General features: G+C 43.0%; 1 protein-coding gene across 1 annotated transcript in view; it reads left to right on the forward strand.

Annotated features, from left to right (window-relative positions):
* Positions 1-15,963, forward strand: part of LOC144790753 (uncharacterized) — a 752,701-nt gene that overhangs the window by 521,275 nt on the left and 215,463 nt on the right. The window contains exons 12-13 of the mRNA XM_078665457.1: positions 6,102-6,224; positions 12,674-12,796. Coding sequence (XP_078521583.1) covers positions 6,102-6,224; positions 12,674-12,796 — 246 coding nt within the window. The remainder of the gene's footprint in view (positions 1-6,101; positions 6,225-12,673; positions 12,797-15,963) is intronic.

Consider the following 15,963-nt stretch of genomic DNA (forward strand, 5'->3'; position numbering starts at 1 on the left):
TTTCTGCGCTGTGTTGCGTGGAAGATGTGGCATGCTTCTGCTCTCTCCTTGGGCTGGTGCACTTGTGGCAGCCCGGCGCCAAAGCAGGTACCCTAGCATGATAATGCAAGGCGGCCTGTGTTGTGTTCAGAATAGTTTTTGTGCAGAAGGAATACCTTCCTGTACAAAATCTATTTTTAGAGGCTTACTCTTCTTTGTTTGAGTGACGTAGAATGCAGCACACGTGCAAATAGGAAGTAACAAGGAGAAGTAAAGATACGCCAACCTCATGTAGATGCACGGTTTTGGCACAAACCCAGTTTTACAGACTTCCGGCAACATGGGTGTGCATAAAAATACATGGGGGATGCATGGGAATGCCCATGCCCCAACCATGTAATGCTCTCCAACACAAAGTAACACAAGGCAATTCAGCCTTGGGCTTTTTCTTTTTTTTACTCAGCTATGCATGTGGCTTTGTAAATTCTAAAATGCATCTTGCGTTGTGGAAGCTCTAAAAAAAGACTCACCCAAGATTCAAAATGTTGGTAAATCTGGGCCTACATGCTGACTTCAAGAAGACAAAGATAAGGGGAAACATGTTCACCTCTCATAAAAAGACAATGATTTATTAAATGGTAACCAGTAAGAAATAAGGGCGCTCAGCTAATCCTGGGAAAGTAAAATTTGAACGTGACGGTACAATGTGGTGCTCCAGGAGGATAATGCGTGGCCGGTTACCAGAGCCACATGAATCCACATGGTGGAAAAAGCAACAGAAAGAACCCCTCCGAGCACACTTCAAAAGTCTTAGACAAGTGTCCACTCTAATCCGTCTTGATATATGTGATGTTTCAGTTAGAGCAATCGGATAAATAATCTTCCAAGTTTTAGATCTTCCAAATAGGTTTATTTACAAGTTCATGTTCCAAAATCCAGCGCATAAATAGCTCCAAATAACAGCCAACACGTGTTTCGTCTTGCTAAATATAGCAGTCGACTTCTTCAGGGCTGCAACCCAAATAACAATATATAAGTGTATAGCTAGGATGTTATTTAAAATTACTGAAGACATTAATAGAATTGATAGAATTCCACACCTCTAGCCACAACCCGTGTCAGATGGAAAATTGTAGGGAAAGGACCAAGCTCCAAGAAGAACTCTTCACCCAATGTAAGTGCTCCTAAATTATACGATTAACAGTTACAGTACAACATAGTCTACCAACCTTGTATTCCACTTATTTGTCAGTGAAATATTCCTCATTAATAACCATCAATAAAGTTGCTCGGAGGGGTTCTTTCTGTTGCTCATAAAAAGACACATTGCATGTGTGCTGCCGTGCACAGCACATATCCAATACATGATGACCTTCTGAGTTTGTTTATGCATAGGAATTTTTACTGAAACGGTATTCCTCCAGTCTAGATAGCACACACTCACCTCTGTACTATGGTGCAAGGCTGTGAACCTTCCCTTTGGCCAATTCCTGCGGGTTAGACGTAACTGTACCCACCTCACAGATTACAAAAATGAGTCCAAAATCCTATCCCGCAATCTGAGAGAGAGAGGTTACCCAGCGAGGGAGGTCTATACAGCACAAAAACGGGCACAGAACAACCACAGAGAGGCTCTCTTGGAATATAATACTCCATCTCCAAATGACAAAGATCTTTTGACCTGTGTAACAACTTTCTCCCCGGTCTCTACTGAAATCAAGAAAATAATAAAGAGACACTGGCAGATTCTAAACACAGGCGAGCTTAACCTTGCGACCCCCAGGTTTGCATTTAAAAGGTCTAAAAATGTCAAAGACATCTTAGTTCACACCAGGCCTAAACAAGTGGAAACCCACAGACAAAACACACTCTGGCAACTCCCACCAGTGAAAGGGCACTACCCCTGCGGTTCTTGTAGTGCATGCCCCTTTACCAGTATCACTAAGTCTATTCAACTAACTGAGACATTTCTGTGGGAACTCCAATGCCACACTAATTGCAATACCCCAAATTGCATTTATCTGCTCAGATGCCCCTGTGATCTTCAACACGTGGGCATGACCACTCGCCCCATCAAAATCCGCATCTCGGCGCACAGAAGCAACTTCCGTTGCAAAAAAACTAACACGAAGATGTGTAGGCACTTTGTAGACCAAAACCATACTGCTGACTCAGTGAGATGGCTCATCCTAGAGACACCAAGTAACAAATCTAAACAGAACCTATTCCAGAAGGAACAGAGGTGGATACATAGGCTATCCTCAGACAGGCGGGGACTCAATGAAGATATTCCTTGGAGTGCACTATAATAATTACTACTACAACAGTAAAACACACCATTTACAGTTCACCCATATGGTCGTGTATGGCTCGATATATAAGAAATATTGACAACATATGTAAATTAACTCTGAATTTATTTATTTACAAGCTCAAATTCTAATACTGCATTGTTTTCATTGAGAACTGGTCCCCTCTAAGATGGCCCCCGTGGTAACACTGGTTCCCACATGACCATTAGGGAGGGTCTACCCCAACCACGCCCCCCAATAAATCACTTTATTGGATTCCAACCCTATGGCTCGATATATAGTAAATATTGACAATATATACAAATTAACTCTGAATTGATTTATTTACAAGCTCCAATCCTGATATTGCATTGTTTTCACTGAGAACTGGTCCCTTCTAAGATGGCCCCCGTGGTAACACTGGTTCCCACATGACCTTTAGGGAGAGTCTACCCCTACCACGCCCCCCAACAAATCACTTAATTGGATTCCAACCCTAGGACTCGGTACTATCCGGATCCCGGTAGATGGGTAGGCAGACCAGACGCTGACCAAGGCAGCAAGAAGTAAGTGAATTCCCCCTCCCATGCAACCCCCGCGCTCGTTGAGACGCTATTGCCAGCACCGCACTTAACAACCAAGCGCGTAATGACTGCGACCTGTTAGACGCCAAGATGTCCAGACCGGCGTGTGAGAGCTCACCCAGCAACCCGCGTCACAGCAAAACGGCAACGCATGCGACTTTTTAACACGCTACAGAGTAACGAGGGTTCCACCCCTCGATCCCCGTTTACGTAATTTCCACCCTCGGAGTACATACTAATCCCTTGTTTCTCCCCACACTTTGGCACTTCCGAGCGGGTTATATCAAAATACACTAAACGGGCAAAATAAGGAGAGAATAATCGGCCCGAATCTTCCCTGAATGTCCCTATTATTATTACTAAGTGGTATATGGGGCACTGAGGTAGCCATACGCGATGGGTGGAGATAGGGAGGCATAGAATGCGAGCTTCCATACAGGCGCTGTCAGGACATCATTGCAGCACCTAAGGGTTAACTAGAGCCCATACCGTTCCAAACACAGGCAAAAGAAGGGGATGCACAATGTAATCTACCACAGTACAGTAGTTGAAATGCAAAACCTAATCTTGTTTGTGTGAAAGATCTAACACTGGAATAACTATCCTATATGTAGCTTTGATATAAAACCGTATGCAGCGATCAAATAGTGCGACTTGGTCGCAGCTGACCACTTAATCTTCCTCCGCCCCTGTCAACACCATTAGGGGACTGTGTGAAATGAAAATTAATGAAAGTGATTCATACAGATTGCTGTTGTGTTTGTTGTTTCCCCCCTCCTTTAGCCTTAAACCCCTATGGCTCTTTCCCCTTGATGTAAAATCTACCGGGTACTGTTGACACCTAGACACCTTGACTTTTAGGTGAGTAAACACGTTACCCTTGCTATAGGTTTTTTAGACAGAAGTCTCACAGTAATTGCTGCTGTTTTTAAACTTTAATTTTACCTTTGGTTCTAATCTAGTAGTGCGGTGTAATGTAGCAGTGTGATATAGAGTCAATACATACTGGTCACTAAATTACCACTGGTATGTCACTATCTTTATGTCACTGCACCCACCACAGCACTGCGTGTTCACGGTCACGAGAAGGTTGTTGTCACTAAACCATGGTAATGATCTCTTTTGTCTCCCCAGGCAAGAGCTGTCCCATACAGGTAGTACAACTATTTTAAACTGATACTAAACTAGGTCATGTCTTACTAGAGATAGATGTAACCACTAGGTCCTGAAGAATCGCAGCCAGTGTGCAAAGGCGAGAAACATGTTGACCTCACGATATGTATTGTAGTCCTGGATCGTGATGTGGAATCCTAACTTCCAGCAATCATAGGCTACCCACTGTTTTTACCTGTGGCAGGGGACCACCAGAATAAATTGATCTCCGGTACCTTGTGCCACATTTTAATCCACGTATTTACACTATCCGTTCCTTTCTGGCCCCTCACCCGCACTTCACCCTCAGGCAGTTGGTAAAAAGATCTCCGCCAAAGAGCCCCTCTTTGAGGTGAGCCCGTTGGGCATTGCAGCGCCTGCCCAACGAGGAGCAAACGCCAATGATGAAGCATGACACTCGCAAGGGTGTGTGAGGCCATTAATACCAACATATTGGATACCCAGGGTAGCCCTCCACTGAGTACTACCATTCCCTTCCTGTGACCATACCTTTACCTCCCCTACCTTCTAGCCTATAGGAACAGCCGAGTCTGTCTTTGCTTGACAATCTCACAAGGCAGCCTTGTTTGAGTTCCAGTGCAGGGGATGGCATCATCAGCAGACCAGTCTTAGTAGATATGGTGCAATGCTTTGTTTTTCCACTTGCACAATGCTGCAAATCAGTTCTGGATGTCACACTGCTTTTCTTAAAAAAATGAATAAATGTGAGCCCTGGTGTAGTGATACCTTCACTTGCACGCCCACTTTCCCACCTAAATAAAAAATGATTTCCTGCCTTCCCATTCACTTAGCTCTCTCTAAAGAAGCCCTCTGCCTCCCACCTTCTTCAAATATAACAAATGTCTGTTCTCATGCAACCCGCCCACCACATTTTGTTCCTTCCCTCCCACTCCTCTTAACCCAAGCAGCGGACTCTGATGTCCATGGGGGCAGACAGCGTGCACTGCTCTGACAGGAACTCTGAGAGCTCTGGTAGCACAGCTTTCTTTTCCCTGTCAGCACTGGTCAGAATAGATGCATGAATGACAGGGAATGTTGTATCTGGCATAGAAAGAGTGTTGTTGGAGTTCACCCAACTCTCTATGGTCTGCTGAGATGTCTTGTAGTGAAGAATCCATTCATCAGCATACAAAAGAGGGGTCGAGAAGCAGTTAAATCACCATTCATTCATTTGGGTTCTATATTCAGCCGAGTCTGAGCAGCATCATGATGTGCACCACAACATGAGGAGGATCTTATAGAAGTACTTCATGAACATTTATGTTGAGAAGAAATGTGCATCTTCTTAGTCCTCATCACTGACCATATGTCTGGGCTTTGGTAATGGATCAATCAATATATTTGTCAATTTCTTTGTGTACCACAGGGCCTTGAAATGAACAATGGTAGACATTTCTATACCACGAGACTTTGCATGTGAAGAGTGTGAATGCTATAGCCCCTGAGGACAGTCTTTAGGGTGACTCTTATCTATGGTCAAGGAGAATATATATTGTCTGATGTTAGTTATATTATAGGGACTGGTTTGAGCCTACAGTGGCCCACTCTCATTGATTTTTGTTATAGAACACCTGACCCAAGGGCTTTAGACTGATTTTCAACAGAGCCAGACTATGTTAGATTTTTCTTGGAGGTGGAAGATTTGCCCAGAATCACAGGATGTTGAGTCATGGCTGAGATTTGAACCTGGTCCAAGTGCTAACTTGGTGACATAAAATTAAATTTTTTAGTCTAGGGCCTAAACAGGTTCTTATGTTATTCTGTTGCTGCTATTAATCCGGATTTTACATTGGCAAAACAAAATGTTCTGTAGTGTTCTGATCCAAGTAATAGTTGTATGTTGTTGTATAAAGCCTGATTATCACACTGACCAGAACTGGGCTACCCCTTTACTTGATTGCATCGAGAAAGCACAGCAAAATATTGTAAACGTATCCTTTGACTTAATGCTGCCTAGGAATGCCTAGCTTACCAGGAACTGTATCTGCTCCAAAAGAATTGTAAATCAAAGAGAGGAAAAAGTACAAATAATTATAAGAGTTTATTTCGATTAATATTATGCTTTTTCCACCAGATATTGATGAGTGTGAAACTGGGGAAGCTTGCTGTTCCCAGTTTTGCTCTAACTATGCTGGAGGCTACGATTGCAGCTGTAAGGCAGGATTCCGCCTGAGCATTGATGGCTGCGGATGTGATGGTATGTTTGGAAAAGTACATTTCATTTGTTATCATTATTTCAAGTCATATTCATGTAAGGGGGACAAGACATCTGGCATAGACACTCTGTGCCCGATTCATAAAGAGACTCTGTGCAGTAATGGGGAATTTTGGGGGCACACTGGTAGTTGGACACTGAGAAACTGCAATGCAGCGCTCCCACCACTACTGCAGGGCCTCCGCCTCAAGGGCGGTGGCCCTTTGTGGATCAAGGCCCATAGTTCTTTTTTACATAAATCTTTTTTATTTTTACATATTCAATACATTCAACAGACAATACTAGAGTTGTTGGTCGCATAGAAACCCTGCCATCTTCGACAGAATCCCCCCTATCCTAATACTTTGTGTTAATTTGTTTCAGTACCGTTGCTTTTTTGTAACATCTAATCTGCCCTTTTGGCCCAGGAGTAAAGGACGACCAGGCAACTCCTCTACTTGGACCGCTCTCCATTGCTAACCGTTCTGACCTTCCCATCTTGTGTAATTTCTCTTTATCGTAGTAAATTCTATGTAGCACCTTATACTGTATGAGGAGTAACCTTGCCTTGATAGCTACCTCTCTGGGGTGCATTAGTGCTGCTTCCCAATCTATGTCTTCTAAAGGCCCGATATCTTTTTCCTATCTTTTTATGCAGTCCTCCCAGTCTGTCTGGCATGTTGTTGTTGATGGTTTTGTATGTGAGGGAGACAGCCTTTTCTACGAGCTCTACCTGCAGTAATCTTCCCTCTAGTGGAGCATACTCTTGGATTTTCATACACTGTATACCCCCTGCCGGCCATGCATGGCACAGCTGGGCATATTTGATGAATTGGTATTGTGTAGGTCATATTCTCAAATAAGCATTGTCCAGGTTTTGAGTTCCCCTTTGTCTGTTACTTCCCCTATCATGTGATGCCCAAGAGGTCCCAAGTCTCAAACCCTTTTAGTTTCGGTAGTTCCTTGAACCTACCCCCTTCCCAGATCAGAGTGGTCTTTGTGACTCGGCTCATCCAGCCTATAGTTTTTGTCACTCTCGTCCATGCTTCTAGAGTGACTTGTGTTGCAGGCAGTAAGTGGGAAATTTCTGTAAAGATAGTGTAGATGTGTATGTGGTGCCATTACTTCCCTCTCCAGGTGGTATGTTGGATGGTTTCTGGCTCCAAGTAACCATTCATTTATGGGAGCGAGGTGGGATGCCCAATACTAGGCATCTACATTTGGTAGTGCAAGCCCCCCAGTATAGGGGTCCCTCCATAATGTTTTAAACGTAATTCTGGAGTGACCTTCTTGCAATAGTAGAGATCTGAGTACACTGTCCAGTTCAGCAAAAACTCCCTGTGGGAGTGGGTGGTATGTGTTTTGGCGGGCGTATAACATTTGAGGTAGGGTGATCATTTTTTAAAGATGGACACTCTTCCTAAAGAGAGGGGGAGGTCTTTCCAGCGTTCCAAATCTAGTTTAAAGTTTCTAGGATCTTTCCAAGGTTTTCAAGCCTACGTTTCTCACAGTTTGAGGTTATGAAGATTGCTAGGTATTGGGAGCCCTCCTGAATGACCCTTAAGTCGCCGTGCATCGGCTACCATGTCTGGATGTCCTTGGGACAGTAGAATTTGTTCCAGTAAATTTTGTACCCGGAGTCACTACCATACCACTACCAATAGAGTAGGGATTACTGTATTGGAGTTGGAGACATATAAGAGTATGTCGTCAGCATAGAGGGAAATCTTTTCCTCTTCTTTGTCGGTGGGAACCATTTGGAAGCTCCGGATTTCTGGATGATCTAAATGGCGAGGGATTCAAGGGTTAACGCAAAGTGAAGTGGTGAAATTGGGCATCCATGCCTCGTCTCCCGTCCTGATTATATCCCATTTACTCGGTTGCAAAGGAGTGCTACCCAACTACGGAATTTGGGCCTTATCCCAAATTTAGTCAGAGTACATTCTAGAAAAGGCCGGTGGGCCACGTCAAATGCTTTTTCTGCATCTAGCGATAGGAAGGTCGGGCCCAAAGTTAAGAAAGTTGCTTTATCATTTAGCCAGCTTCAAAAATATAAATTTCCAAAAATGTCAGTCCAATGATGCCTTATACAACACTAATAGCCGAAAATAAGCAGGCTCAAATTTTTTACTTGGATTTAAGTCAGTGTAAAAATCGCCAAGTAACATGAGCCGGAGCCTACATCATGGAAGTGCATTGAGGGCACCACAGGAATTTATGGCCACTTTTTGCCAGAGGTGCTATAGCCACCACTTATGAAGAATGGATTGCACAAGTGTACATTTTGCACCTACATGATCTGAAAAGGACGCTCCTTCATTTACATGAGCCCGTGGCCTCATCAGTCCATCAGCAAAATCACTTATTCAACCACTCAACTATTTATGATGCGACTCATCTTCTATTCATGCATGGACTCAGGTGTAAACTCAGATGTTGACTCATACACACACAAGCTTGCCAATCAAGAAGAATCATTTTCATTTATAAAATACGCAGAACGATTGGCTTTGCCAAAACTTGTTTTTGATGAGCAATTGAGTTGCACAATTTACCTCCTCAGCATCATGTATTTGTCTGTGACAAAAGGTGCATCAAATTATTTTCCTGCTTGGCCAATGGGGTCTATTTAATTCAATAGAGCATTTATTTTGAAATAATATCATAAACTTTCAATGTAGACTTTAATATTATCTATATCTATGTCTTTTTTTCCCCTGCCAATTCCTTACCAGTTACCTATGTTAAAAAGAGATGTTCAAGCTAAAGCAGTTCTATGCATGGAAGCATAAAAGCAAGGAGACAACAAATGGAAGGTGCATAGGAAAAAAGCATTAGCAAAGCCAACAGGCCTGTATTGCGTACTAGTACTAGCCTTTTGGTTTTGCCACTGCTTGTTTTGTCAGGATTTTTGCAACATTTTATTTTTGGAGAAACTGCTAGGCCATAATCAATCCAAGCAAAGACACACTGGCTAAAACAAAAAAATATATTTGTCCCTGAATGCACACGTCACATAGTAGTGCTTAAAGATGCAGGGAATTACTTTGTGGAAGTGCTCCTTGTGAAGGGGTAGAATGCCATCACTCACAGCAAAGTTAGTGGCATGACTCACTGCCCCTTGCTGTATGCTGTAGAGGGCAGAACTATGACAATGATACGTGCTTGAACATTTACTCTTTTCTGGGCAAATCTCTTATTTATGTTCAGCCCTTTAAAACTATATTACACCATAATGATTAAAACATATGTCCACTTGTTAACCAAAACCAATGCCATTACCCATCTTTTGCTAATTTGCTGCAGACTGCTCCAGTCAAATACTGTAATTTTCACAGCTCATTCTGCAGCACCCAGGTGCCTAATAGTGCCTCAATTTTCTTCTGTCATTAATACAGAATGTTAGCATGCTAGACACTATATCACATAAACATATTATGTCTGTGCTCTCAGTGCTTGTCCGTGGTACAGTTAAGAAAGCAACTCTGTGGTATGCAATTGACAGATATTGCTAAGTATTAATGTATATGGATTTTTTGTGTGGTGGGTAGTCTACTGTCAGTCGCGGCCGGCTTGTAGGAACAAATAGCAATTGTTGCCAACATTTCCATCTGTAATTGTTTGCCGCTATGACCAGTTTACAAAACTAATATACCATTACATCTGTCAGACCCTTTTGGGCACAGGGATGTATAGTGTTCTTTTATTGTACAAAAACAAGCGCTACCCAGCGGCAACAACTAAGCTGCAGCGTATAATGATTTATAATATTTTCCTTGTATAGAAACAATGCAGCAATTCATATGGTAAACTCTAATGTATGAAAATGAGCACAAAGGAAATCTATGGATTTTTTAAGTGTGCGCAATATTTTGGGTTTAGGAATAGTGGTTATTTGTACAACTCTGATTTTGATGTTACCAATACCAACATGTGATTCAGAGGGCATTTTGCAAAATGTGTTCTTTTTTTAAAGACTTGCTTCCAGTTGGAAGCCAAAAATAGAGAGAAATATCATTTATAACAACAAATGTTAAGCCATTCTGTTTTTCTCACACTAAAAATGGTACCCCAATTGTATGGTGGGCTTATCCCCTGTGGTAGGAAAGGCCCCAAAACTCAAAGAGGAGACATCACATTTTTGCCATGAAACATGACCCACCTTGGCAATGTGGGTAGCTGCAGTTGTTGGGCCTGGGCTCAGCTGCTACCAAGGGAAACTTACCAAACCCAGGGGAGGCTAGGGTGGGGTGACTAGAAATTAATTGAAAGAAAAATGTGTAGAGTGCAAATACTACCCAAGCGTGTCTAGGTGCTTGCTCAAGGAGAGAACCGCAGAAGTGAACCCAAGATTTTAGAGATCAAAAAGCCAGGTTTTTAATGCATTCCTAAAAGTCAGCAATTGGGTTTCCCCACTACCGTTTCTAGTCCCAAATTGCCCTGCAAACCTCACCTCCTGCCTAAAATCTCACTATTGTGAGGAATTATTACAAGTAGCTAGCATCTTCTTTTTTAGGCGATATTAGTATTTGGGACAATTTACCAAGAATACGGAATCTTCATGAGTAACAGGGATCGTTTTTATCACTCCTTGATAATTTAGAGACAATACGACTGATTTGACATCATATTCAGGACCACTATAATGGAATAAAGATACCTTGTTTACAAACGTTGCTGCTAAGGTTGGCTTGGAGCCATACTTATCAACAACATAAGAAACAGCATTGTAACAAGCCCTGAAGAAGTCCCAAGAGGGATGAAACGCGTTGGCAAAGCAATTGAGTGGTGTTTTTAAAAAAAAGAAAAAGGAGGATAATTGATTTTCAATAAAGGATTTGATACAACTACAATCAAGACATATGACTGCTTAATATTTCCGTCTGGGAAGTCTTTCTGTTTGTGATATTTGTTTCTATTCATCAATACAAATTGTACTATACTAGCATATATAAATAGAACATACGTTTCTCGGGTGCAGGGTTATTCTAGAGTTTGGTAATGGTGGTTCTTTTTCCGCCAAAGTGGGATGTATGTGGGTCACATCCCAAACCCAATGCACCGAGGTTAGGAACTAACTGAAAAGGCCTACTTAATAGTGACGTCTGGTGAAGGAACATTAAAAAACGCTTTGACCCTGATTCTTTATAAAAGTTTTCGCTGCCTGCAGAGCAACCACTGCTGCAGCTCTTGCTCTGAAGCAGTAGAGTTTGCCAAGATGGGGCGATGTTGTTTTGTCCACATTTGACAAGTATTTTCTAATACAAAGTGGGAGTTTGTTTTTGAAGAACAAAAACACAATGTAGATTTTCGCGAAATGTCAAGATTATTGTTTGATCTCCCAAGGAGGACCATGGTTTAATAGGGCAGGTCAGCCATAACTATGACCAGGTGTCATTTACATAGCCAGTGGTTACCCTGAACAACTGGTAAGGATCTGCCCTCTTGGGCCTACCTGGTACATGCTTGTAATGGAACTTCAGATTTAATTTGCCTTGCATGAATACAGCCTAGTAATTCAGGGATGAGTGATTCCTGTTTTGCATGATTTAATACATTTAAGAACAGACTAATGGTGGGAGATAAACTATAGATCAGAGTCAGAGTATTGAGTTCTTGTCTTATTATCATTGTAGAAACTGACTACAACGGATGCTAGCTCGATTGCTATCTACTAGTGTGAGCACGGTGATTTCATACTATGTACTTTTTCTCCTTACTAAAGTCTGAAACAGAATCCTAAACATTATGTGTTCCCTTGCAGCCAGCTTTTTGCCATACACATATTTCAATCCTAAGTGAGCCCAATGAAGTAGGCCATATAAATAACCTCATGATGCGAATGATTATGACAGAACATTGATGCTTTCAAGGGAATATTCGTAGTAACACCTCATTCCACCATGGACTGTTTTGGACTTCAGGAACTGTGAACCTCATTAAGAGTTACCTAATACCGTTATGGGCAGAAATTAGAGTTACTGACCCCCATTGTAATGAGAAGGTCCGAGGGAACAATGCGGATCAGTTTTGTTCCTCCATGAGAATTTGACTGCCATGGGTGGAACTCTGGGGAATATGAATAATTACCATGAGAGACAGACCGAAAATTACCAATTTCCCCAGTAATGTCTTGTTGGACCCTCGAGGCCCAACCCAGAGTCTCCCATTGAACCCCGGCTCTTCCACCCCTCACTCCACAGTCACCAATATTCCCGGTGTCTCAAGGGAACAGACTTAATAGGAGTATTTCCTTGGAAGTCATAATGAGGCCGATCTGTATTATGCAAAGAACATAACATAGTATAGAATAGCCAAACTACTGATAGCTCTGCATTTTTGGTGATTAACAACAGGGGGCATCGGTGCATTAACACTGAGAGGGATACCATCAACATATTGAATTTATAAATACATGAGTGAATATAATTATTGTTTTTTCGTTTTTCAAGATGTTGACGAGTGTCTCAGGGACAGCGGTGGTTGTGACCACCACTGTGTGAATTCCCTTGGTTCCTATGAATGCACGTGTGAGGGAGGATACAAGCTGGACTTTGATAGAAGAACTTGTTCAGGTAAGTGATTGAGAGGCATAATAAAATGACAGGCTCAAAACTCCACCTCATTATACCATACACAGCAAATGACAGCAGATTTAGGCTGCTGTTTTCTTTATGTTTGCGTAATCCCTTGTCTGCGTTGACACAGTAGACCACATGAGTATAAATCTCAAAATCTATTTTGCATTGACAATATTGTAAGTACTCATTTCTTTTTCAGTCACTGATCAAGTCGGTTACCTCTTTAACTTCATTGCTTCTGCTTATTGGCTTCCATTGACTTGCCACCTTTTCAATGAAGAACTTCTTTTTCATACATTTGAGTCAAACGCTTACAGGTATTATCTTGTGTTATATTGTACTAGACTCACACCATGGCTGTGAAATATGTGATGCCTCTCATTTTTAGCCACCGTTGGGAAATAACATTTTTTGAACTGTCTAGTCTTTCTTTTAGCTCCTCAGGCTGAGCAACTTGATTCTATGCACCTCTCTATAGAAATTCTGTTGCTGTGGTCTACTGGATTTATGTGTTAGGGAAATGGAGAATGCGCTTCTTGCTAGCTGCATTCCCTACTGAACTAGAGCTGCATCACTACATATGATAATTGGATTTACATAATTCTGCTTGGAAGACAATGATTTCCTCGGCAGAGACAATACCTTATAATAATGCTTTGCCTACTTTACTGAATATAAACATTTTGCTTGAACTATGATCTCTATGATCCCTACTGTGCCACGGGTGCTCCCAACAGTCACACATCCTGGCAATGATGCTCGAGGCACTGCTGGCCACCACGGGCCAGAAAATATCTTGAGCTAGGGTCTGCAAAATCTTGAGTAGGCTCATAATGATAGGGTGGAATAAGGCTTGAGGGAGTGGGTCAAAAAGGATGGACCAAAATGAAGACTAAGTGAGTTGCAATGGATGAGATTAAGTGTTTCAGGACAGATCCTGGGTCATTTTAGTAAATCCTCATAGAATCTCTCTGCTGGGCATTTGTTGTTCTGATGCTGTGGACACAACACTGTATGCGATAAGCTCCTAATAATTTGCACAGTGGTGAAATTACATGACACCACCACTGTTTTATCTTCATTAGCTAATTCCACAGATTGGTTTCTTTGTTCCAAGTGAATCAAATACCAGAACGCAAAGTGCATTGCCAGATTCCAGGTCATTGTGTAAATCCTCTTCTTTTTCCACCCAGCCTGGATATCAATCATGTCAGCAATGTTTTCAATCACAGCGCCACCAATAACCTAGGTTACCTTTCTTTGTGTCTTCATGATAAATGAAGAGTCTTAATACTGTTGCATATGAGACCCTCAGAGGACCACTAGCGCTCTGAAATGACCTGAAGGTGATGCATGGTGCTTTATAAAAGCACCAAATAATGGCAATCTAATGGAACTGAATTGACCCTTCCATCAAGCCATCCATAGCGTGCTAGCACGGACTCCAACTCAGTCTTCCCATCAGCTGTACCTCACATCAGTTACATCTACTAACTTGATCAAGTGTTTTCTTCATTTTGGTTTTTAAGAAATCGAGTTGTATTTATCAGGCTTTGTAAAGAAATAGTTTTCATTTTGACCTCTACATGAAAAAAAATCTGAGTTGTTATGAAAAACATAATTCCGATAGAAAATGAGTTTTTATGTCAATGTAGTTCTAATGCACTAATGATTTTGCAGTTAATGTTTTAATTAGCTGGTGCATAAAAGAGAGCTAGAGATAAAATATATGGAAAGATTTCTGGCACTAATAATTGAATGATAACATTATTTTGCATCAGAAATATTTTAAGGCAAACACAAGGAGATGATGGACGGAGCACTGAAACTTTTCAGACACTCACCCCCAGTCACAGATCTGGGTTGAATCCATCATCATTCTTTAGCCTTGCTCGCAGGCAGGTCGCTCCCCATGCTGCTGCACGGCTCTGCCTGCATTGTTTTTGCCTAATCTTGTTTTTATTCCCCTGTGCCTAACTTGCTTTCTTGCCCAGACTTGTTTTTATTCCCCTGTGCCTGTACTTGCTTTCTTGCCCAGACTTATTTTATTCCCCTGTGCCTGTACTGCTTTCTTACCCAGACTTGTTTTTATTCCTCTGTGCCTGTACTTGTTTTTTTGCCTAAACTTGTTTTTCCTTCCTGTGCCCAGTTCTCTCGCTGCCCGCCCTTTTTTTCCACCGCTGTATCCCTGCGGCCCCGGCCCCCCCATGCAATCTCATTTGCCACCCTGCTCCCGCCTCCCAGCTGCTCCTCCCTCCCACATCTCCACATATGGAGGCCGCGCAGCGACCACGCAGTGGATGCGTGCAGCAGGTGCGCCTAAGGAAAGCCCGTCTGCGACCGTCTGCGCCTTGACTGCACCAGCGCCAGGACCCTGAGAACCAACTGGCTACGATGCCAGAACCCTCCACGCACTCAACACTGGACGATCACACACCTGCTTCCTGTACTGCTTTCTTACCCAGACTTGTTTTTATTCCTCTGTGCCTGTACTTGTTTTTTTGCCTAAACTTGTTTTTCCTTCCTGTGCCCAGTTCTCTCGCTGCCCGCCCTTTTTTTCCACCGCTGTATCCCTGCGGCCCCGGCCCCCCATGCAATCCCATTTGCCACCCTGCTCCCGCCTCCCAGCTGCTCCTCCCTCCCACATCTCCACATATGGAGGCCGCGCAGCGACCACGCAGTGGATGCGTGCAGCAGGTGCGCCTAAGGAAAGCCCGTCTGCGACCGTCTGCGCCTTGACTGCACCAGCGCCAGGACCCTGAGAACCAACTGGCTACGATGCCAGAACCCTCCACGCACTCAACACCGGACGATCACACACCTGCTTCCTGGCCGCCCCAAAGCGCACCCACGGAGCTTTCACCTGCCAGAACTGCAGCTTCACAAGCACCATGCTGCGGACCAAGAAAGAACCCAACCCCCTCAGATGCATCCTTCTCAACACCTGCTCCGCCTGCAAACACGCTGTTGAACTCTGGGCTGTACTCGACTCAACTTCCCCAGATGTCGCCTTCCTGACAGAGACCTGGCTGAACCCCGCCTTGGCACCCGACATAGCCATAGCCGTCCCAGAAGGTTAAAAGATCACCCGCAGGGACCGCACCAACGGGGCAGGAGGAGGGTTAGCCATCGTCCACAGGAACACTCTCAGAGTCTCGACT

Source organism: Lissotriton helveticus, chromosome 11, assembly GCF_964261635.1.
Source record: "Lissotriton helveticus chromosome 11, aLisHel1.1, whole genome shotgun sequence".
NCBI classification, from domain to species: Eukaryota; Metazoa; Chordata; class Amphibia; order Caudata; family Salamandridae; genus Lissotriton; species Lissotriton helveticus.